Raw genomic sequence first — 25923 nt, 5'->3', positions numbered from 1 at the left:
TTTTTCTCCGTCTCATGCATTTGGGTCCGAGCCTTGTGTATTTGTAACGGCACTAAATTATAAAAGGATTGGGTTTCCTGGTGTGTCCACATATACCGTGACATGTTTCTTCTTCTTCACTTGTTTTAATGTCCGTCAACATCCAATTTTTTAATTCACCTGACTCTACAGGGTGGGGAAGCAAAATTTACAATGAGCATTTAGTTGTTTTTTCTCAGCAGGCACTACGTCAATTGTTTTGAAACCAAACATACATTGATGTCATAATCATACCTAACACTATTATCCATACCTTTTCAGAAACTTTTGCCCATATGAGTAATCAGGAAAGCAAACGTCAAAGAGTGTGTGATTTGCTGAATGCACTCGTCACACCAAAGGAGATTTCAAAAATAGTTGGAGTGTCCATAAAGACTGTTTATAATGGAAGGAAGAGAATGACTATGAGCAAAACTATTACCAGAAAGTCTGGAAGATACTATTAAAGAAGAATGGGAGAAGTTGTCACCCGAATATTTGAGGAACACTTGTGCAAGTTTCAGGAAGCGTGTGAAGGCAGTTATTGAGAAAGAAGGAGGACACATAGAATAACAACATTTTCTATTATGTCAATTTTCTTGTGGCAAATAAATTCTCATGACTTTCAATAAACTAATTGGTCATACACTGTCTTTCAATCCCTGCCTCAAAATACTGTAAATTTTGCTTCCCCACCCTGTAGTTGTGAAAAAAGATCTTTCCATTGCAGTTTTTGTGTGATATATCATTTGCGCTACGCATGGAAAACCACCTCTTGCCAGCGCAAAAAAATTTTTATCAAAAAATTAGACTTTTGGCAATATTGCGCAAGTTATATTTGTGTAATTTGAGGGTCAATGGAAAAGCGACTTCTGTCTCCTGAATATTTCATTCTCTCAGATGATCCTCCTCTTCCAGAGACAAACAGACCAGTGTATTCAAATTCTGCTGCCGCTTTACCCTAAATCTGCAGTGAACAGGTGACAGAAAAAGCCACAGAGTATTATTTTCATCCCTGTTTTGGAGCATCCTCTTGTTCCGTTATGTCTCTTTGCACACTATAATTCACATAAATATGAATATTTCAAAACCAGCACAAGTATGCTTTCTGATGTTTTCTCCAAACAGGCCTGGAGCAGGTTGTCTATTCGCATTGTTCTGCTGTTTCCACCACAGACTGAAGTGGCGTGATGTTACACATGAAGCACAGACCTGAGAGTAACATTGCAAATAGGAGAAAAAAACCAAAAAAAAACAAAACGTTACCTGGGGCATGTTGGAGGATTTGTGTCCACCTTTGCAGAAATAGATCGGCACGGCTGCCAGAATGAGTTATTTGTAATGACAATGAAAATCCCTGTTATTTTGCATCACGTTTCAGTTCCATCCTCTCACATATGCGGCAGAAATTAGTCCTGGAGCCTCCAGCGAACAGGCTGTGTTTGATAACCACACAACATACTTAGCATTCATTAGCATTAGACATTTTTTCTGCAAAACTCCATGAATAGAGCTGAGGGATGTTCGATTGTCATTAACCCATAAACATCCGGTGCTACTTTTGTGGCAATTCCAAAATTATTTTTCCCCATATTTAACATTTCTTAACCCTTATGCTCTCCTCAAATTTACTATACTCTGGTTACCTTTGTGGCAAAAATGTACACACACAAAATCTACTGTGAAATCATCATAAGTCAACATTTTGTCTTGCTTTTAAAAAAAAAAAAAAAAAAATCTGTATTTAACCTTTCTTATGTGATTCATCACCATTTATTGCAATATTATCCTCTTTATTTTGTTTTTCCAGTGAATATCATGTACTTTCATATATTTAATTCAATGATCATGTAGATGTTCATTAAAGCTCGGATTAAAGTTGATTGTTTTTATATCAGAAACGGAGAAAACTGAAGGAAATGTGACTTTTTCAATGAAATCTATCAATAACTGAACATAAAAAAAACAAGTCTCTCCATCTACTGTCATTGACTCCATGGGTTTTACTGATGAATCAATGTTGTAGAAGATGATGGTGTTTCCATGGTAACTATGGAGCCTCTGAACTTCCAAATGGGTCATATCTGATGACCATGAAAAGATGACAAACTGAATTTTACACCAATTATTTATATGTATTGATAGGATTAGTGGATCAACAGGTGTAGATCAGTAGATGGTTTAGGTTGAATGGATGCTTAGGTCTTTATGGTTTAACCCTTGCAAAATTTCAAAGCTACAACTCAGTCAAAATGATCAACAAATGAAGGAAAAAAAAAAAAAAAAAGAAAAAAATGTACAAAAATGCCAAGAAGGACCTAAGGGTTAAGTGATTTGTCACCATTTATTATAATATTATTTTGTGAATTTTTGAGGTTTTTCAGTGGAAGTCATGTATTTTCCTATATTTAATTCACTGATCAAGTACATGTTCACTAAAGCTCAGATTAAAGTTCATTGTTTTTATATCAGAAACAGAAAACTGAAGGAAAAGTGACTTTTTCAATGAAATCTATCATTAACTTTACATAAACCCAGTGTGTTCATCCACTGTCATTGATCCAACTCCATGGGTTTTACTGGTGAATCAATGTTGTAGAAGATGACAGTGTTTCCATGGTAACTACAGAGCCTCTGAACGTCCAAATGGGTCATATCTGATGACCATGAAAAGATGACAAACTGTATTTTACACCAATTATTTACATGTATTGATAGGATTAGTGGATCAAAAGTTATCAAACATCTTAGATCAGTAGATGCTTTTGATTACCGGTTGGTGTTTGGGTCTTTATGGGTTAAATTTCTCCACAGTGTAAAGCAAATAATGAATCAAAGAAATGAACTTCTCCTCTTTTTCTCCTTTTTTACAGAAACTCCTCAGAAGGATGGCGAAGACGCTGCGTCATCATCAGACTCAGCCTCCGACCCCGCCTCCTCGCTGTTTGACCACTGGGGTCGCGACCTGGGCCCGGAGAGTCGAAGGGTCGCCCTGCGGAAGTTCCGTTACTACGGCTACAACGGCTACCTTAGCGACCGCATCTCCCTCACCCGGCCCATTGCAGATTTACGACCGGACGGGTCAGTGAGTCAATTGATTGGGAGCACTGTTAATTGATTAATTCATCAAGATGTGTAGGGGGGGGGGGGGGTTCCACTCATTAAAGCTACAGAGCCATAAATCAGGAAAAAATACACTTTCCTTCTGCAGCCTTCTCTACTCTAATCAAAACTGAATTGGAAGACAGATGAGCTGCTGTTTCATGATGTTATGGAAAAATGAAGAAATATATCACAGTTAGAGGAGCTGCCGTGTTGCTTCTATGATGAGTAACATCTGAAAGAATATGACTAGTGATCGATAAACTAGGATTTAGATGAATCTAATCATAGTAATGGAATATAATATTACTTAAATATAATCCACCTAAAATATGAGTCATTGTGTTGTTACTGTAACGTGAGTTTGTTGGTGGTTAATAGTTCATTCTTGATAAAATGAGACTGCAGGATGGAGACGGATTTCTTCGTACAACAGTGCTTTACTTTTTCCTTGTGCCGTGACAACTACAACACTTCCTGAAAAACATCATCTCACATGACTGTAGCAAGAATAGGATACCAAATTATTTATTAATTGAGTGTTGATTTATTGATTAATTTAATTATAGATTTATAACCAAACTTAAACTTAAATCAACTCAAAACAATAATTTGGAAATCTTGCATAGGTGATAGTTCGTTGACTGCACAGTGAACCCATGTGTGAATAATAGTACACAAAGCACAACTGAGGCAATGGATTTATATACATATAAATACTTTATTAACTAAACTAAGACACACAAATAACATAAAGACAAGAGACAAATACAACAAAAGGAGCAGGAGATTATGGACAGGAGAATATGTAAATTAAGTTGGCAGATAGCTATATTCAAGAGATTATAATGTTAGTGAGGTTACGTTGAGGTAAACCTACTTAACTTGGAATAACACCAACTCAGATAAATCAGGAGCAAGTTTTCTTACAAGTTGTTGCGGTGCGGATGCAGCAACTGGCACGGCCTTGACGGCGAATGGATGAAGTCTTCTGACGTAGTTCGAAGCAGGAACAGGCTGTGAAGCGACGTGCTTGCGCTGGAGGCCTGAAGGTCTGGAGTTCTGAAGTTCTGCTGGCTGGAGGAGGTTCACAGCTGGCTCTGGCGGCTGGTTCTGGAAAGCTCACCAGGAAAAGTGGAGAACAGCGAAGATGATAAAGCTCTTTGGAGAGCTTAGAGGATAGAACAGCTCTGAGAGCCAAGGAGATGGTCAAGACTCCTTGGAGAAAGCTCTCTGCTCTTAGGTGAGAGCCCAGAATATGGTGGAGATAGCTCTTCTCTTTGTGTAGGTGAGAGCAGCGAGGGTGGAAAAAGCTCTTTTTGTAGGTGAGGGCCCAGAAGATGGACAGGACTCTGCTCTGCTCTGTGAGAGCCTGGGAGAGGTGGAAAAGACTCCCGAGATGGAAAAGACTCCCCAGAAAAGTTGGTTTCATTCATTTTTATAGTTCTGTCCAAAAACCAACCCGGAACGCCTTCCTCATGAATATAGATGAGTCATCGATGCCTTGGGGCGTTGCCTTCTTTGTCTGTTTTCGGCGGGAAAACGCCTCCTCGTGAATATTCAAAAATATCACGTTTCTCTTCCCTCTTGGGAAGACAGAGGGGGAGAGGACTGTGGCCTTGTAAGAAAACTTTACATCCTCAGATAAGATTCTTAAACTTCATACATCACCTGTAACCTCACTTAAGCATCAGTAAAATAATAGCATGATTATTCAGACATGCTATAAGCAGTGATACTCTTACTTTCACATAATTCACCGTGAACATGATCAGGATACACATATGTGAAACCACAGGTCAGGTGAATGGCTTAAGTATTACGTGCATAAAAGAGTTAACGTGCTGAGTTAATCAACATTAACACATAATGTAATACATTATTTACATGGCACATAGAGTGATTTTGTCATTCAGTCCTTTGTTCGTTTCTGGGTTCATCTTCACCTCTGGATAAGCAACAAGATAAAAACAGATGTTGAGAGGACAAAGTCGACTAGTTGTAAACACCAGTTTATGAGTCCTCAATTTACTATGGCCGAGGAAATGGCTCTTGATGAAGAACAGATGACAATAGCTGAGGAAGTATTTTTTTAAGTCCATTAGGCTCATTCCTTACGATCATCTGTCTTCGTAAATGTCATTTGCAAAGGATGTCCGGGCATTGACCTGCTAAACAACCAATCAGCATGGTTGTTCAGGAATTTGGTTTGACACGGAGAGGAAGATAATATAATTTATAATTCTGTTTTTGAGTATGTTCACTCACTCCACCGTCATCCGGCTACATGACCGAACCAGCCAATCAGGAACTAACAGTACCTAGATCGGTAAATGTTAAGTGATTTAGAAAGGCACATTCAAAAAGTTATTTTAGCTGCTTATATACAACAAATGAAAATACTTAATAATTCTGCAACATAAATGTAAATAGTTATTTGTGTAAACATAGTCAATATATTTAACAAATACCTGAATTAACTTATTCCCTGTAATTTACTCCATTGTTAAACCTTACATTCCTTCAACATAAATTATTTTAACTTCTGAGCCTTACATTACCTTAAAACCAGTGTTTCTCAAACTGTGGGGTGGGCCCCTTAGGGGGGATGTGAAGGCTTGCTAGGGGGGGCATGGGATCTCTCCTGCGTGTTTTTTTTTTTTTTTTTTTTTCTTTTCAGGTTAGAACATGTAGCAGGTGGAACTAATGTTTTAGCGTTGGAGCACCCTGGACTCATTTTAGGGACGTACAACAAACAAATTTACTGCCAAGGTGATCTGTCACCCGACTAGACAAAGAGTTTAGGTTTGGACAATGGACAAGGATTGGACTGGAAAAGAAAAATGTGCAATGTTTCTGTTTTTGAACAGTTTGTACAGATTGCGCTTTAATGTTCTGAGGTGTTCAACGTAAACAGGCTCATTGCAGCCACTGATATTGTTAAAATTTTCATTTTTTGTTACCAAAATTTGTTTGTTGTTCTAAGTTTGTTGTTGTAAATTACTTTATTTTCATAGTTGTAAGATAATTGCGCATTTCCCATTTTTATTTGCACAAATATGTCTCATGGAGCAGTCTTGTTGAGTTTATTTGTGTTGTTCAAGCAAAACATCAAAGTTATTTTTAATTTGAACAATAAATTATTCACGGAAAAGCAAAAAGTATTGTTGCAATACTGATGTTTCTTTCAATGAAAGTTATAATTGCGCCACAGTTGCAATGTTGTTGGGTTTGAGGGGGGCCTGGAGATTTTTTGTCCTCCAAAAAGGGGGGGCACAGAAAAAGATTGAGAACCACTGCCTTAAAACAGTGTTTGTTGAGATTGAAATGGGGGGGCATTAGTCTGTATGAGTATTAATATCAAGGAGTATGTTATGTCAATTGGGGGCACTACCTATGCTATGTATAGAAGTTCCGTCAGACCCCTCCACCCCCCCAACCCCCACTTCTGCTCACACATTTTTTTTGGATGACGAAAAGGGGAGTTTGGTCAAAAAAGGTAGAGAAACACTGCCTTAAAATACAATATTTATGTCTACTGAGTCTACCATCTTGTATCATTATGTTATACTTTTGCACTTTCTCATTTTCCCCCTTTTATGACCCGTGTTATGCAAGTTACCTCCAAACTGTAATATATTACAGATTACTTGTTACTGTTATTTCAAAGTAATTCCTTACCTTACAATATTACTGTCTCAGAATTGTAATGTGTTACATGAATCCTGTACTACTTTTGAGGTACATATAGACTCTCGTCATAAGTGATGCATGCGCAGTAGAATCCAATAATAACACCCCACCACCGCCACCACCACCCACCCGATACAAGAGTTCGCAGACCCTTGGGACACATACGTTTTTGCCCTAAAGTACTTGTGGTCGGATAGCTCAGTAATTAACACTACAGTCTGCGATGTTCGAATCCCAGCAGGAACACTTGCATTTTTTTCAACATTTTACATGTTCAAACAGGGGGCAGGGCCGAGGACGCCGGTGGATAAATCTGCAATCGATAAAGAATTCTAACTAGTCATAAACACGTTAGCTTACCTTGACATTGCTGATCACAGGGATCATGCTAACACTAATTATCTTCTGTAAAGCAGGGTTAGGGTTAGTAATGAGCATACGTCCATGTGGACAATGGACTGCCTTCTGCCGTCTTCACCCACTGGCTGAACACCAACAGGAAATAGAACTTTACAGACACATTTTTGATTCCTGAAGGTCTCATGGTTTTGCTTATTTTTTTTTTTATTTATTTATTTATTTTTTTTCATTTAAGCATTTGAATTATTGGCAAAAAGTGTGTTGTAACGCATGTGCTATTGAACATGTACTGAATAAAATATTACTGAATATTGAATAGTAATGCCTTACACTACTGTGTTACAAAAAAAAGTAATCAGTTACTATAATGCAGGGGTCTCAAACTCATTTTCTTTCAGGGGCTACATTCAGGCCAATTTTATCTCAAGTGGGCCGGACCAGTAAAATAGCATAATAACCTATAAATAATGGACACTCCAAATTTTCGTCTTTGTTTTAGTGCAAAAAAACCCATTAAATTATGAAAATACTTACTTTTACAAACTATCCTCACAAAAAAATGTGAATAACCTGAAAAAACTGAAATTTCTTAAGAAAAATAAGTGCAATTTTAACAATGTTATGCCTCATTTTGCCATTAATACATGTGCATTGTGGATCGGATCTACAAAGACACTAAACACTTAGTAACAGGCAGAAAATTGTTAAAATTGTGCTTAATTTTCTTTAGACATTTCCGATTGTTCATATTTGTTCAGGTTATTGTCATTTTATTGTTACAGGAAGTTTGTAAATGTAAGTATTTTCATAATTTAATGGGTTTTTTTTGCACTAAAAGAAAGACAAAAATTTGAAGTTGTCATTATTTAGAGGCATAATGTAATATTATTTTTTTCCACATGAAACTGAGAAAAAAAAATGGAGTTATTATTTTTTGTACGTTATTATGCTATTATTTTACTTGAGATCATATTGGTCTGTATGTGGAACCTGAACTAAAATGAGTTCGACTGCCTTGACTATGGAATTTTTGCACTTTGCACGTTCATCCCACGGGCCAGATTGGAACCTTTGGCAGGCCGCATTTGGCCCCTGGGCCGCGTGTTTGAGACCCCTGCTATAATGCATTACTTTTGTAACGCCTTACACTCAGCACTGATTATGACAGACTGCATCCAGCAAGTACATGCATTAATGTCACTTACTACAGTATGTTTGAGTACAGACAGGAGTTTTTATCCCCTTCATGTCCAGAACAGAGTAAATGCTGAATTTAATGATGGCGTTTTGATATTAGTGACCAATGCATGTTAGAATGAGGTGACATTAGAGCATAAGTTGCATGTTTGCCATGAGATATCACTAAATATTCCAAACTGAACTTCCAAAGCTGCCAGTCACATATTTAATCCCCTTCTTCTCTGAAAACACCTTTGATTTGCTAAAATCTTGTGCCACCACATAGAATTTGTGTAAGAAGAGGTGCAGAAGTCTTTTTTTTTCCCCTCTTAGATTACTCTCAATGTTAATTTACACACTGAAGCTTTACATGGATGTGTTTTTCTTTTTTGTTCTTAACTGTGTTCAACAATAAGAGCAGCTTTATAGAATTTTCCTTTCTCTTTTGAACCGTGAACATAATGTTGGCATAGTTCCCTGACTCTCTCCTCATGTTTCTTCTCCAGATGCAGAAACATGTCGTATTCATCAGACCTTCCACAGCTCAGCATCATATTTATCTTTGTCAACGAGGCGTTGTCGGTGTTACTGCGCTCTGTGCACACAGCCATTCAGAGAACGCCCCCCCAGCTGCTCAAAGAGATCATACTGGTGGACGACCACAGCAACAGCTGTAAGTATCTGAAAACCACCTTGGTTCATGTTTTATAAAGAGCCTTCGAATAATCATTAATTAGCAGCTTCTCAGTCCCTGATGAGAAGATGGTTAATAGTGTTGTTATTTCTTAATACGACTACAAACACTGTTGTTGACTGACACGAAATGATAACATAAGCCTCTGACATTTCATACAATTACACACACATTTATTTACATTCACTAACGTACCTATTGTGTCATTAAAGATTTATGGAGTTTTATTTTTATATGGAATTCCTTTTCCTGTTTCATACATTTTCTTGAGGGGAAAATGTCATTGGTCTAAATATAATATAGATTTCCATCTGAAATCTACACCTATGCTTTATTAATTATTAAAATTAATTAATTATTAATATGAATAAAGTCTGGAATTTTGTGTGAAACTCTTAATAAAGTATGGAAAAAGTTATGTCATAGTTGAATTTTAGAGTTTGCTCAAAGGCTGTACATAATCTTGTAAAATAAGAAATACATGAGGAAAATATATAAAAACTAGAAGCACTCGGACAGCGCAGACCTCCGCCAAGGCTGATCAGTGGTGCCCCCCGTGGGCCCCCCCACCCCCGTTCACCACCAAAATTTAATAATTTCTTCCTTATCCCATTTCCAACAAACCCTGAAAATTTCATCCAAATCTGTCCATAACTTTTTGAGTTATGTTGCACACTAACGGACAGACAAACAAACAAACAGACAAACAGACAAACAAACCCTGGCAAAAACATAACCTCCTTGGCGGAGGTAACTAGACGATTTCACCAACTGGTCAGTACTGGAATGATTCCAGTGAAACTTGTTTGTGTGATATTCATGCACTTTTGTGGTTTTCATATGTTTTGAAAATGTCTCTGTTGGTAAAACATAATTCACTGTGAATTATACATTCATTCATTCATACATTTATTAAAATGAACTTTTCTACTACACACAACAGGTACAATCGCAACCAAAAAAGTAGGTACATGAGTATAAACGTACAGGGATATTCAAAAAGAATGAACCGATTTCATTACACAATATTTTAATAAAGAAAAGCAATAGAAAACTCCAGCCAAGTCACAACTGTTCTACTCACAATCAACTTTTATTTCCTGTCTTCCAAGTGTTCAATGTGTCCACCATCTGCAGCACAGGCATCATCAATGTGATAAGAGAATTCTTCCCAGACACGTATCGGCACATCACGATCCACTGAGCTGATCGCTGTTGTTATTCGATGTTAAAGGTCATCGAGGTCAGTGGGTAGCAGTGGAACATAAACTTAGAAAACTGAGGCAATGCGTCATGAAGTGGGTTCATTCTTTTTGAATAACCCTGTACATAAAGGCGAAGTCTGAGGGAAAAAAATAGCAGTTTTGAACAAGTCTGGAATTTTTCTTTGGATAAAGAGCAAACACCCTGAAAGCATGTGTATGAGTGCTGTGATTAAATAATAAATCAGTTTAATCCAGGATTTATTCGCCTCCATAAGCCATCCTGCTTGCTTTAGATCCAGTGCCTGCAACAAGTTAAGTTAATAAGTGAAAAGCAATAAAACTCATCAGCAAAGGTTTAATAAAACCAAGTTAGTTCAAATTGGTTTCTGTGTCTGTAATATAAATGTAAAACCTTCTTCAGTTCTCACCCATTCCAGTCAATAGTCAGTTCCTTTTACAAGTCAAAAGCTTGAGCATGTCTCACAATCTGATAATGTTATGATGCTATTATTATTAACACATAATAGTGTCAGATTAGCAACTCTTCTTTGTGACAAAATTAGTAAGGGTGAGTGATTTACTTTGCTGACATGTTGGAGAATTTCTAATCTAATATAAGAAAACGACAAAAATGAACATAATCTACATAATAATGTTAAAAGGCGTCTTAATAAGAGCCTCGTCAAATATTAAAATAACTCTTCCTTTCTTTCTTTTTCCCTTAAACATTTTGAGTTTCAAAACCTGGTGGATTTCTTATACATTTTAGTTTGACACACGTTTATTAGGAACATTTTAAGATGATAAAAGGAAATTGTAAAAATGCCACATCATACGGTATAGCTCAAGGTTATTATTGTTAACGAAAACTAACGAAATGACGAAAACTAGAATTGTAAAAACATTTTCGTTAACTGAAATAAATAAAAACTATAATTAAAAGAAAAAAAAAAAACGATAACTAACTGAAATGTACTGTGTGCTTACAAAACTAAAACTTATACAAATTATGGATAAAATTCCCTTAGTTTTCGTCTTTGTCAACATTTGTTTGATATGAAATTGATTTATTTCCCACAAGCAATTTTAGTTAGTAGCACCATATGATATTTAACGGTCCGTCACTTGTGGTCACTTGTGGTTTCCAGTCGTCTTCTGGTCCCCACTCTACCTGGAAACATGGAGACTAAAGTTGGGAGAAAGCAGCAGAGTCCTGTCTGGGATCTGCACAGAAGATATTTGTTCAGGTTATTCACATTGTATTGTTACAGGATAGTTTGCAAATGTGAATATTTCCATATGAACAACCTGAAATGTCGAAAGAAAATTAAGCCCAATTTTAACAATTTTCAGCCTGTTACTAAATGTTTGGTGCCTTTGTAGATCTCATATGTAATGCATATGTATAAATGGTAAGTCGAGGCATAATATTCATAAAATTGCACTTATATTTCTGAACAAAATTCATTTTTTTCAGGTTATTCACATCCTTTTTGTTTGGATAGTTTGTGAATTTAAATATTGGCATAACTGAATGTTATTTTTTGCATTAAAATAATTTGAAGTTGTCATTATTTATTGGCTATCATGCTGTTCTTTTACTGGTCCGGCCCACTTCAGATTAAATTGGACTGAATGTGACCCCCGGAAGAAAATGAGTTTGACACCCCTGTTTTATAACAACTAAGTTTACAAATGAGGACAGACTCATACATGCGGTTCAAAAATAGTCTGCTGTTGTATACAAGAAAAATTCCAGCCTACGCAAAGGATGTCTGGATCCACTTATTACCTTGTTATTTATGCGTACACACAAATCCAAGAACAAACACATTTGGACTCCATAACATCCATCATCCGTCCATATGGTTCCCAACTGTTATTCATGTGACACAAATCCACCTTCTGTAAATCCAAATCCTTGCATTCATAACACAGTATACATTGGAAATATAGAAATATAACTTGTAAATATCGAACAGTAGAATAGAAAACAGAATCGTTCAAAAACAAAAGCCCCAAGATATAAGTCTGAAATCATCCTAAGCTCTTCTTGATCTTCACTCAAATGAGGACAAGGAGATGCGTCAACTCTGCACATTCAGAAAAGGATTATGTGCATGTATAGAAAACAGACTCATCTGTGGAGCTAAAGGGGGAAGATTCCAGATTTGGTCTTTTTTTTTTTTTTTTTTTTTTTTTACCATCAGTATAAACACTAGAGCTAACCTGAGGCTAATGAACACATTCAGTCACATGTGTCACAATGAACTGATGGTATGAGTTCTCCAAAGTTCTCCTCTGGTTTACAACAGTTTTGTAGATTTCCTCACTGTGGTGGTGAAGGGGTCATGGGGGGGGGGGGGGGTTATGTTTTTATGTGACTGGTAGAAAACACATTTTGTCTCTAATATTTTGATCTAACTTATTCTTAGCTACTTATACTCTGCATCTATCTGTCCGTCCGTCCGTCTATCTATCTATCTATCTATCTATTCGTCTGTCCATCCATCTATCCATTTCATCCATCCATCCGTTCATCCATCCATCCATCCGTTCATCCATCCATCCGTTCTTCCATTCATCCATCCATTCTTCCATTCATCCATCCATTCATTCTTCCGTCTATCCATCCATCTGTCCATCCATTTCGCCCATTCATCCATTTCTTCCGTCCATCCATCCATCCTTCCATTCTTCCATCATCATCCATCCATCCATTCTTTCGTCTGTCCGTCCATCCATTTTTCCATTTCTTCCATCCATCATCCATCCATCCATCCATTCTTCCGTCCATCCATCCATTCTTCCGTCCATCCATCCATCTATTTATCCATTTCGTCCATCTGTCCATCCATCCATCCATTCATCCATCCATCCATTCTTCCGCCCATTCGTCCATTCTTCCGTCCATCCGTCCGTCCATCCATTCTTTCGTCCGTCCATCCATATATCCATCCATTCTTTCGTCCGTCCGTCCATCCATCCATCCATCCATCCATCCATCCATATCTTAACCCACTTTGTGTATTTGTATATAATAGTTCATACAGTTTGAATTTGAACCCTCCAGGTGCTGCAGAGCTATCTTTATATTCATTTTGGCAAAAATCAATTGGATTTCTACAACCTGTTTTAATTCCTCCTTAATTTGTTACGTTTTATAACTAGTTATGTCACAACATTTGCACATATAAGGTCAAGACTTCCGACGAACATTTCTCTGAGTACGACATAATTGTTTGTCAGCAGCAGCGGTTGTAGTAAAAACTGAAAATATGTCCAAGCTTGGAGCCGATTACCTAAAATATTTAGTTGTTGGTTGAACGGGACAGAGCAGCACAGCCAACAACCTGGAGGGGGTGGGGCATGAAGTGGCTCATTTGCATTTAAAGGACCAGTGCTCAAAACAACCTTTCTGGTGTCATTAGTCAGAAATAGGGTTGAAGATGAACCTGTGGAGTTGAATAAATGAAGAATTCAGACCCAAGCAGAACATTTACAGTTTATGGAGACCACAGGGAAATGTTTGAAAATGAATAATTCCATTTAAAAATGCAAAATATCACTCTTTTAAAGTTTGGCTGTCATTTTACCCTGTTTTCACCTGGAACTAACTCCTTTGCTTTCATTTAGATCATCTGTGTTCAAATCCAAACTTTGATTCAAACCATAAAAATAACATTTTTTCACATTTTTAAACCAACGAAACATGAGATGGAAATGACCCCTGTTTGTCTGTATCATCGGCATATTCTGAAAACACTGCCCAAACGAAAAAACAAAGTCATACCTCGATTTAACCAAATAAATAGGTAAGATTCTTCCACTGGAACATAACTGCAGCCAGAAATGTTTGAATTGGCAACAAGTTATTTAACCCTGAGATTCTCATTTCTTAAACAACATCAGAAGACACATTCTGTTGTTGTGAAAATAATATAACTCCATTTCAGAAGGGTCAAGTTGTCGACCTGCATCAAGCAAAGAAAACAACTAATCTAGTAAAATGGAGTTAAAACTCAGTGGAACTCTACATGCACAATGCAAAAAGAAATCAAAGGACTAAGTAGCTGTGTCGCCTTTAGAAAGACAAAAATGAATGCAACACTTGATAGAAATAAATGTGAGATTGCCCAAGTTTATCACAAATTATATCTTGGTGAATATATGCCCTTCTCAAAACTAAAGCTGATCCAATAAAGTGAAATATGAGTTTGACTTTTTGTCCAGTCTGTATAATTTCACCTTCAAATTTTGAGTATAGGAGGATTATCACTGTAACAAGAGCAAAGACCACACAGTAACAGCTCTTTGACATCACTTAATTTACCTGTGGTGATTAAATTTCACTTGTCTTTCTACATGGTATATGAGGTCCAGTCTCTGAAACTGTCAAATGAATTAACTGCCTCACTTTAACTTATGCTCATGTGTGTTTTGTTTTGTTTTTTTTTTTACCAAAAGGAGCAAAATTATCAGTATGAACTATAGAACATTAGCTCAGTCACAGTTAATGGTGCTGAATTTTTTCCTGCCCGCATAATATTAATAATGATGATGGTGGTGGTGGTGGTGGTAGTAATAATAATAATAATAATAATAATAATAATAATAATAATAATAATGAAAGTAATAGTAGTAGTAATAATAATAATAATAATAATAATAATAATAATAATAATGATAGTAATAGTAGTAGTAATAATAATAATAATAATAATAATAATAATAATGATAGTAATAGTAGTAGTAATAATAATAATAATAATAATAATAATAATAATAATAATAATAATGGCAATAATAGTAGTAGTAGTAGTAGTAATAATAGTAGTAGTAGTAGTAGTAGTAGTAATAATAATGTTTATTTATACAGTACTTTATGCAGAAAGATTTCATAGTTTTCAAGTGCTTTACACTAAAATCAGAAGTAAATACATAGGCATAAAAAACACACAGCTACAAACACAGACACTGGTGTAAAAATATAAAACCAAATAGTCATAAAACTAAACTAAAGCAATGCTCCAATAATATAGAGCAGTTTAGATCAATATATAAGGAAATGGTCTTAAAACAATATAGAGATGAAAGGCCTTGAAGGTAATTTGGTGTTTTCTTATTTTTCTTCTTCTTTTACGTGTTTTGTTTTCTCTTATTTTTTACTTTCGTCATTGACATTATTTACTAATGCATGTTTACAACTAATTTCTCTGCTATAACTGCAACCACACAATGTAAAAGTGAAACTGGAGGTGGGAGTAAATAAGTTTTACTTCTCACTCTCTTTTAGGCTACTAGGGGTTTATATTAATAGTTAATTATTGTATTAAAAAAAACAAAAATGCACTCACTTTTAACTGACATACATTTCATCACCCATACACTTTCTCTGTTAAATTGTATGTAAATATACACATGAATGTATAGGCTAATGCCGCTGTAATCATCCTATGTCTGTTTGGTTTTTGTTTGTTCTGATGATATCTATGTCATCATTATGTGCATTTTTAAATGTTTTAATTTATAGCGAATGAGAGATGTATTAATGTTGGCTGTATTATGTCTTGTTCTGTCACCTGCCTAGGTGACAGAACTTTTTTTTTTTTTTTACTAATTTTGGCATATTTACAGTACATGCGTGTATTTCTTACACAACAATGTTAATAAATATGCATGATGGTGTAAGACTATGGAACAGACTGAGTGTGGAGGTGAAACAATGTCCAAAGATCAAGCCGTTTAAAAATAAACACAAACAAATTATTTTTACAAAATACAGAGGAAAGGGCTTGAGGGGGGGAATCCAGTTGGTTTTCATAGTGGGGCTTTGCCACATATGTGCTGATAATATCTAGTTTAAATATGGATATATGAATATATCATTACCATATAGGACAATAAAGAATATTATATGCATTTATATTTTATATGTATATGTGTTTTGTTTGTTTTGTTTTTGTTTTGTTTTTGTTCTTTTTAGTTTTTATTAATATCTGGTATTAATATCTGGTAGGAAAAGTTGTAAATGGGTATTATCACAGTGTATATAGGGAAAAGGATGTGTGATATTATTATTATTATTATTATTATTATTATTATTATTATTATTATTATTATTATTATTATTATTATTATTATTATTATTATTATTTACTATTTATTTATTTATTTATTTATTTATTTTGTTGTTTATTTGCTTATCAATCAGTTATGCACCAGTACTTATATTTTGTTGGTTGATTTTTGCTTTGATTTCACTGTCTACATGCTCGAAATACAGATTTCATTATCATTATCCATATTAAATACACCAATAAAATAAACAAATACGTAAAAAAAAAAAAAAGGCAACTACCACAGCACTGTGTCAATAGCCACTTTGATTAAAAAAATATATATATATTTATGCATATTTTTGTATACATAATGTGTATATAATATGTGGATGTAATATTGTTTGTCTTTTTGTGAAATTGAAACAACACTGTACATAAAGTGCACAAGCTCAAAATAAACCAATCAGTCAATCAAAAGACTTCACCCTAATTAACACCTTGTCTAAACAAGAAGGTCTTCAGTCGTTTTTTTTTTTTTTTAAAGACTCAGTCGAGTTTAAGGTGTGAAGTGTCAGTGTATTCCACAGTCTCTGTAGTCTTTCTTGCACATTTTCCACCAACACAATGAACATAATTATTAACATGTTATTATATTAAAGCCGCCTGTTATTTTATTATCATTGTCAAAGCAGCAATTACACATAAGTCTTTTAAATGGCGCAGTAATGTGACAGTGCAGCACACACCGCTGTAATGAACATCATATATTAGTGTCATCTTTTTACACCAGAGGGAATAACATCAACTCCGACTCACAACACTGGAGCAAATAAACGACATATAAGGAGTTACTTTCATTCATGCCACTTTGATGAAGCGTTTTCCCTCTCATCACGACATCCACATCTAAGATCCCGTAATGAAATACTGATTCCTTTCAGTGAGCTATAGCCGAGATGAAATGTACTTTATGTCTTGCTGCTTTTTTTTTTTTTTTTGCTTTTTTTTTTTCTGTGTGAGATGTGAAGGCAGTCGCTGCATCACTGGTGTGTGAAAACAGATTAAAAGTCTCTCCAGAAGTTGTGGCCTGGGTGTGACTTGTCTCTTTGAAAAGCAGCATTAATAATTGCATCACATCGTATGGAACATATTTCACTGCTGCCAAATCTATAATTACCACTATGAAGAATTTGTCTGTGCCACCGTCAGCTGCAGATTTTATGGGTCTCTCGCCGCTCCTCTGTTCTTCAATAATACACTATATCACAGTTCAGTTATGGTAGCCGTGCCACGCTGAATGCCGATTAGCGCGGAAGGATAAATATTTTCAACATTTAGCTTAAATTATTCCCACCTAATGCATTACACCTATTCGATTCCACACTTCTCGGCATAATATGATTTAATGCTACGGCTTTGCAAAGAATAAGTGCATGGTGGTAATGCATAATAAAGGTAATTGATTGAAGATTATTCAAAGGAAGTGCATGATCATTAGTGCTGCTTATTGATTGTGCGTGGTGTAATGACAAACGGGGGTCAACTCGGGCTAAATGAAGATAAAAGTGAATACACAGGCAGGCTCATTGTGCTGTGCCAACACAGTCGTAAATTAGCCCAGACATGAGGGCTTGTATTCTTAGTGAGTCAAAGTGCTGATCAGAGCCCGCTGAGCCGCGCACATGCCCATTACTGTCACAAGGATTCCATCACAATCGCTTCACATTGAATCACGTTGACACACTGTAGCCTGAAATTATATCAGAACTTACATTTTTCTGTGCTCTATTGTTTAATTCAACATCCTCCTTATGACTCATACACATCATAAGTGGCTTTTCCATCGGACAAATGCGGAAAACTTTACCGATATTTACAAAATGTCAATAAAACAGAAGAGCGTAATTAGGGGTGTTAGAAAATATCGGTTCTGCAATATATAGCGATATTTTATTTCACAATACTTTATCGATATTAAAAAGTACTGTATCAATGTTTTTAGGTATTTATTCAAATGCAGATATGGCAGAGGTTCATTTTTGTTTTTTGTTTTTCTTTATTGTTTATATCTTATTTATTATTATGTAACACTGTTTTATTAAATAATGGTTATTTGAAGCATCTTAAAAGCATTTTTGACTGTCCGAGAGGCAGATCGTAGTTGTTGGGATTGCACAAAAATAATGTTCTGATGTTTGTTCTGAACTAATAGAACATGAACATTTGAGCAGGATCTTAAACTGTAATGTCTGGAAAACATAATTTAAGTTTGGACACAGGAACATTTTGTGATATAGCATTAGATCCTTTTGTGATTAAATAATAATGTGTTTAGTGTTTGTGCAGATTTCTGGTGTAATTCAATTCTTCCAGGAAATAATCATTTAGAAAAAGAAACAAACAAAAAATTGCCTTTTTAACAGTATCATGATATATCGTGATATATCGTATTGTGATTTGTATCGTATTGCTAGATTCTTGCCAATACACACCCCTGTGCGTAATGTCAGTTTGTCCATTAAATCACAAATGTGGTGATTTGTTTATCGCGAGAAGTCATTCCATAAACATGCTGATGAATGTAAATATTTTATTGATTTACAGATATACACTATAAACAAAAAGTTAAAGATATTTCATTTTTTCTTGATCTTTTATGTCAGTTTTGCCATTTGTAAATAAAACTATGTCTGGTCATTAAAAAAAGTGTTTCAATTCACTCACAAAAAAACTAAAAAGTGCTGTGCAAGAATCGCGACTGAAAAAAATAGCCCAAAAATTTAAAATCTCCTTAACTTTTTGTTTGTAGTGTATTTATTATTATTATGATATATATTACCCCTCTATCCCATACTAAATTAAAAAAATGTTTGTTTTCCTGGTCTGTCCACACATATCACAACATGTTTAAGTTAAAACTCTTCTTCTTCACTTTTTGTAACATCTGTCAACATCCGTTTTTTTAATTCACGTGACTAGTTGCAGGGAAAGGTCTTTCCATTGCAGTTTTGCGTGAAATACCATTTGCCCAAAAAACCACCTCTTGCTAGCAAAAAATCTTGTAATCAAAAAATGAGAGTTTTGGCGAAAATGTCGTTTTTCCATTCGGTAAATTTTTATGTGCAAGTTATATTCACGCAAATTTTAGGGTAAATGGAAAAGCGACTATTGTCAGTTTTACTCTACTTAAACCCATAAAGACCCAAACATCCACCGTCAACCAAAAGCATCTACTGATCTAAAACTGTTTAATACCTGTTGATCCAGTAATCCTATCAATACATGTCAATAATTGGTGTAAAATATAGTTTGTCACCTTTTCATGGTCATCAGATATGACCCATTTAGACATTCAGAGGCTCCGTAGTTACCGTGGAAACACCGTCATCTTCTACAATGTTGATTCACCAGTAAAACCCATGGAGTTGGATCAATGACAGTGGATGGAGACACTGGGTTTATGTTAAGTCTGTATTATAAAAACCAAGTGGCCTGTGTGTGTGTGTGTGTGTGTGTGTGTGTGTGTGTGTGTGTGTGTTTCTAGGGATTCACACAAAATCCGTACAGAGCTGACTGCTGCAGTTTGTCATACCTATATATTTTTGGTCAAGGAACAGACTAATGAAAATGACAAGTTGACAGGACCAATATTTTAGGAGATATTAGTAATTTTGGAGTACAATAGCCTAACAAACGTGTTGCTATGGCCAGAACACTTTGGTGGTGACTGCTGGACAAATGTGGTACAGCATGCACAAATACACAACAACATAAAAACTACCACATCTAACATGCTAATAAATGATATATTTTACAGAAAAAGTCACTTTTTCCTCATTTTTCTCTGTGTTGATATAATAACCTTTGAGTTTTCATGAACATCAACATTAAAAACAGGAAATTAAATATAGGAAAATACATGATTCACAGTGAAAAATTCTAAATATAGATGATAACATTGTGATAAATAGTGATAGATTGCTTAAGAAACATTAAATCAAGAGAAAAATTCATTAGGAAACTGACACAGAGGCACCACTGGGTCTTAATGGGTTAAAATACTTCCCATAATGAAAAACTCATATATTATCTGTAATGATTTAAGCCACATTACATTGATGTACTTTTAAAATGAAAATTGTCTGTTGTGTACTTCAAACATATATCACATGACCGGGGAGGTGATGACATCACTGGACATGGGAATTATTGAAAATTGCTCCAATAACAGCCCCCCAGCTGTGACTGTAGCAGCAATCTGAAGAAAAAGGAGGATTTAACTGCATGACAAAATTGCTCGTGGCTCAGTATCTGTGTTGAAATAACAGCTGAGATCTGGTGTTTGGTGAAAATGGGTTCAACATATGAGGGAAGAAGACGCAGTGACTGAAAAGGCCAAGTCTGCATTTTTATGTCAACATTAAAACATAACCCTGGTGTTTCTACAAAGGTGAAAACCCCAGTGTAGAGGGGACACTAAATATAGACCAGCAAAAAGGGGTGTTTTCAGTGTAGAACCAATGCATAATCAATCATTTAGAAGGTTTTCAAATTGGTAAAATATCAGAATGTACTTCTGTTCATTTTTTTTGTAAGTGTTCCTTTTTTTGTCCAAACATCAATTTCCACACAGATAATGGAATCACAGGCTGTACGTTTATATAAATAAAAAAAACTAACTCCGGCAAATCTGTGGCATTTTTACTTGATGAGGAGCTTCAAGTATATAAATGCTACAGTAGTTTTTTGACATTCAGCAGTCAGGAAAGTCTAAGCCATTTAGTACTATTCAAGCTACACTATATGGACAAAAGTATGTGGACACGTTGAATTCAGGTGTTTCTTTTCTAACAGGGTCTGGGATAAAAAACAATACAAACAAATGTCATCATATAGTTTTATATTGGGATAAATATCATTGCATTAGTTAGTTTGGTTTAGTTTAAAATGTCATCTTTGCTTCCAAAATGTCTCAGAGATGGTTTTTACTTAATTTCTGTCAATTTTTTGTTTTTAATCCATGACTATGATGTTAAATGTTCTCCCTCTAAATTCCTAAAATATTTTTCATGCTCTGACTATAAATAATAATTTTCTACCATAATTATCCATCTACTTTCATCACATCTCACTTAGGAGGAAAAATCTCCCATTAAATTTTAAAGATATATTGATGTTTATAAACTATATGGACAAAAGTATTGGGACACATCATGTCTACTGCTGTAAAATGTCCTGTTCATGATGATTTAAGATATAAACATCAATATTTTCTTAAAGTTTAACAGGAGATTTTTCATCCTTGTCCTGCTCTTTCATATAGTGTATATCTCTGATGATGTGATACTGAACCTCCATTGGACCATGATGCAGACCAAGCAGGTGGTTTTTGATCCAACAAAAAGAGGCAGCCTCATTCCAGATAAACCTAAACCATGACTTTGTTCATTTACAGTTTAAAAATACTCGAATGGTTCAGACTTTAACCCATAAAGACCCACTGCTACTTTTGTGGCAGTTCCCAAATATATTTTTCTCTATATTGAACCTTTCTAAAGTGATTTATAATGATCTGTATTTTGCATTTTTCAGTTTAAATTGTGCATTTTTCCTGTATTTATTTCACTGGTCGTGTAGATGTTCATTAAAGCTTAGAGTAAATTCAAAAGATATTATATCAGAAACAGAGAAAACTAAAAAAAATGACTTTTTCAGTAAAATATATCATTAACTGAACATAAAACAAGTGTCTCCTTTCACTGTCATTTATTCAAAATGATATGTTCTCAGTATCAAACAAGTGGTTCCAGGCCCAACAAACCCTGCCCCTCGCACGTATTGTATCTAATTTGGCATCGATCCAGCGATGTCATCATGTCTTTGTGTGTGGTGATGTCAGCATATCAATTGCATCTATATATGTGCCAAGTCTGAAGCAAATTGAAACAAAATTAATGTTTTTATAGACATTTGAAATTTCACCCATTATAAGTAAATGAGGAAAAAAAAAAAGATTTTAAAAATTCATAAAAAATTGGAACTTTGACCTACTTTTCCCAAAATGTATTGACATCTATTCTGGGTCACTGGCAATCTATAAACCCAATTTGGTATGAATTCAACCAATGGTTTTGCTGCTGCAGACAGGTGAAATTTCACTCATTATAAGTAAATGGGAGAAACAAAAATGAAACAAAATGGACATTTTTATAGACATTTGAAATTTTGCCCATTATAAGTGTAACACTTCTGAGTTGAGGTGTTCCCAATATTAGGAGGTTGTGGATGAAGAGGCAATACGCAGAGAGGGAATAACTCCACAGGAAATGTCTTTCTTAGTCGTCCACCGCTCTCACCCCATCACCTGACCTTCTTTTCCACAGTATCCTTCCACCATTGCATTACAATAGTCCCAGTAGCAGAAACGATATAGACCCAGTTAAATTATACAAAGAAAATTAACAAAGAAAAAAATAAATCATCTTACATAAGTAAATTTAAAAAAAAAAAAAAAAAAGATTTTAAAAAATTCATTTAAAAAAATTCAAACTTTGACCTACTTTTCCCAAAATGTATTGACATCTATTCTGGGTCACTGGTAATCTATAAACCCAATTTGGTATGAATTCAACCAATAGTTTTGCTGATCAAGTGTTAACAAACAAAGAAACAAACCGAACCAAAAACAATCCCCCTTGCCTCTCCTTTGGGGGGGCCGGGATAATAAAAAGTACCATGTTGGATAGAGAAAAACTGATATCCTGTAATTTGGTTTTATACAAATAAGCATTTCTATTTATTAGGTAAGGTAAGATCCAAGGAGGAAATTCAAATGTACAGCAGCACAAGACAATATATATCAAATACAACAGAAAAATAAAAACTATGGAAATTTGTTAAAATTACTAAAAATGGCCAGAAAATAGTAATACTATTAAATAAAGTAACAGGTGTGCAGTAGGTGACTTTGATAAGTATATAAATGCCTCGGTAGATCGTTGCATCTCCTGAGTATCATTTATATACGAAATAAATTCTGCGATCAACTCGTCTGTACAACAGATACTCTTAAGGCCTCATGGTTAACTGGTGTCTTGTTGTTCAGACAGTCTTCAGTGTCCCACTAGAGGCATTTTTCAGTGTCCAAACGTCTGCCCATTAATTGGCTAACCAGATGTCTGTTTGATTTTCTGGCTGGGTTTGTGATATTTGGAAGTAATCTCACGTGTACATCTAACACAGTAAGGTGCTCTTCAAATGCCCCGAGCTGCCGTTTTTAAATGAGCCCGTCTTTCTTTCAGGTCAGCGGCAAACTGTGGCTCATTAAAGGAAAACAGAGAGAATAGAGAACACAGCCTGATGGTAATAATGAATAGAGAGAGGATGCAGCAGTCGGAGCCCACGGGCAGGATTACAACACGGAGAAAATCACAACCAAGGAATGAAGATGTTCACTGTAGCATTGTGGACAGTCTGCGTGGATATGTCTGAATATTTAGTCTACCTTAGCATGTGCATGAAGCATATGTAAAAGTAGTTATGACAAAGAAGGATAAAGGCATGCATATGTGTACACGTACCTATGTTTTATTCATAGATGGACAGTAGAGCAGTGCAGAGATGACAGGACCGTGGTCAAAGACCCCGACCACTTCCCCCTCCGGCTCCTCTGCTCAAAGTCTGAGCCTTGTATAAAACTGCTGATAGGTTCAGACTGAACTACACAATAATCAAAAGCATTACTTTACCTTTGAAGATTCTCAAGTTGATGTTTTGTGAATGCTAAAAGAACAAGTGCACTGAATTCAACTTTAACCCTTTCACAACAGCAGTCTCTTCAGTGTTCCATTTTGCACTTTACATCATTCAAATTACTGTAACTCCTGAACTGTTTACGCTATCCACAAAATTCTAATGACATCAGAAAGCTGAGATCCTGAGCTTTCCGACGCTATATAACACTTAACAGCAGTGATTTTTGACTCTGTTACAAGTAGAAAGGAACTGGGCACTGGAAAAAATCGAAATCTTTCTAGTCAAGATATCTCATCACACTTAAAATAAGACATAATCAGCTAAAGAGTAAGTTTTCAGTGAGATATAAGAACTTAGTTTTTGACAATAGATCTGCAAAATCTTATTTCAAGAAATCTTACTAAGATAATTTTCAATTGCTCCATTAGCAGATTTTTTTTCTTGAATTAAGCAAAAAAAAAATAAATCTTGAATTAAGCAAAAAACCTGCCTTGAGTTAACCAATAAACAAAATCCTGAATTAAGCAAAAAAAAATCTTGAATTAAGCAAAAACAATCTGCCTTGAATTAAACAAAATATCTTGAATTAAGCAAAAAAAAATCTTGAATTAAGCAAAAAAATCTGCCTTGAATTAAGCAAAAAAAAATCTTGAATTAAGCAAAAATAATCTGCCTTGAATTAAACAAAATATCTTGAATTAAGCAAAAAACGATCTTGAATTAAGCAAAAAAAAAATCTTGAATTAAGCAAAAAATCTGCCTTGATTTAAGCAAAAAATCTGCCTTGAATTAACCAAAGAAAATCTTGAACTAAGCAAAAAATCTTGAATTAAGCAAAAAATCTTGAATTAAGCAAAAAAAAAAAAAAAATCTGCCTTGAATTAAGGAAAAAAAAATCTTGAAGTAAGCAAAAAAAATCTTGAATTAAGCCAAAAAAAAGAAAGAAAGAAAGAAGTCTTGAAATAAACAAAAAAAAAATCTTGAATTAAACAAACAAACAAAAAAAATCTGTCTTCAACTACTGAACTCAGCAAAAAAAAAAAATCTACCGTATGGCTGGTATTAGTTTTGAACCACTTAACTTTCAGACCAGACATCTTGAGCCCTTGTGGTTGAACCAGACCCAGACTTTATTGGATTCTTCTTTGGTCTAATCATGCACAGTGTGCTCCACATGTCCCTGCTTCCTCATTTTTCCTCCTTCCTCCTCATTTCCTCCTGCACACGCCTTTGGATCATGTAGATTCAACATGTTTGTCCATTCAACATGAACTCATCCTCCTTTAATTACTGTGTATCCTGAGTCTTGACTGGGTGTCATGTGTATTATAGTTGCAGAGTCAGGTGTGTACACATGCCCACACACAGGTACATCTGACTCCACACATGTGCAGATCGATTTTTCTACAACCAGTAGAGCTGCAGGAGCGCTGCTGATCCAGTCCATGTTGTGACAGGTTTGGATGAGTTTGCTTTAGTGTCTAAATGTGTGTGTTTGTGCATGTGTCGCTCTTTCACCAGTGGAACTGAAGGAACACCTCCAAAGCTTCGTGGATGAGACCAACAGCCAGCACGGCCCAGGCTTCATCAAGGTGGTCCGCCATGACAAGCAGGAGGGTCTGATCAGGTCCAGAGTCAGCGGGTGGAGGGCCGCCTCTGCGCCCGTCGTCGCTCTATTTGACGCACATGTGGAGTTCAACACTGGGTGGTGAGCAGCCGGCTTCGGTTCATCCTCTGGGGTACTTCGTACATGGGTGCTTCTATGAAACTGGGGTCATTTTGGTACCTTTGTCAGCTTTTTAGACCCAGTAATAAGAGAAATTTAGACATATTTCCCACCAGGATGAACACCAGA

The 25923-nt window shown here is 35.4% G+C and overlaps 1 protein-coding gene across 1 annotated transcript in view; it reads left to right on the top strand.

Moving 5' to 3' along the window:
- LOC115421385 (polypeptide N-acetylgalactosaminyltransferase 18-like) overlaps positions 1-25923 on the top strand; it is a 364676-nt gene that overhangs the window by 186823 nt on the left and 151930 nt on the right. Inside the window, exons 2-4 of the mRNA XM_030137268.1 lie at positions 2892-3099; positions 8859-9025; positions 25590-25776. Of these exons, the coding sequence (XP_029993128.1) occupies positions 2892-3099; positions 8859-9025; positions 25590-25776 (562 nt within the window). The remainder of the gene's footprint in view (positions 1-2891; positions 3100-8858; positions 9026-25589; positions 25777-25923) is intronic.

Source organism: Sphaeramia orbicularis, chromosome 6 (genome assembly GCF_902148855.1).
Source record: "Sphaeramia orbicularis chromosome 6, fSphaOr1.1, whole genome shotgun sequence".
Classification (NCBI taxonomy): domain Eukaryota; kingdom Metazoa; phylum Chordata; class Actinopteri; order Kurtiformes; family Apogonidae; genus Sphaeramia; species Sphaeramia orbicularis.
Note: the sequence above shows the minus strand (reverse complement) of the source record. Positions and strands in the feature narration are given on the sequence as shown.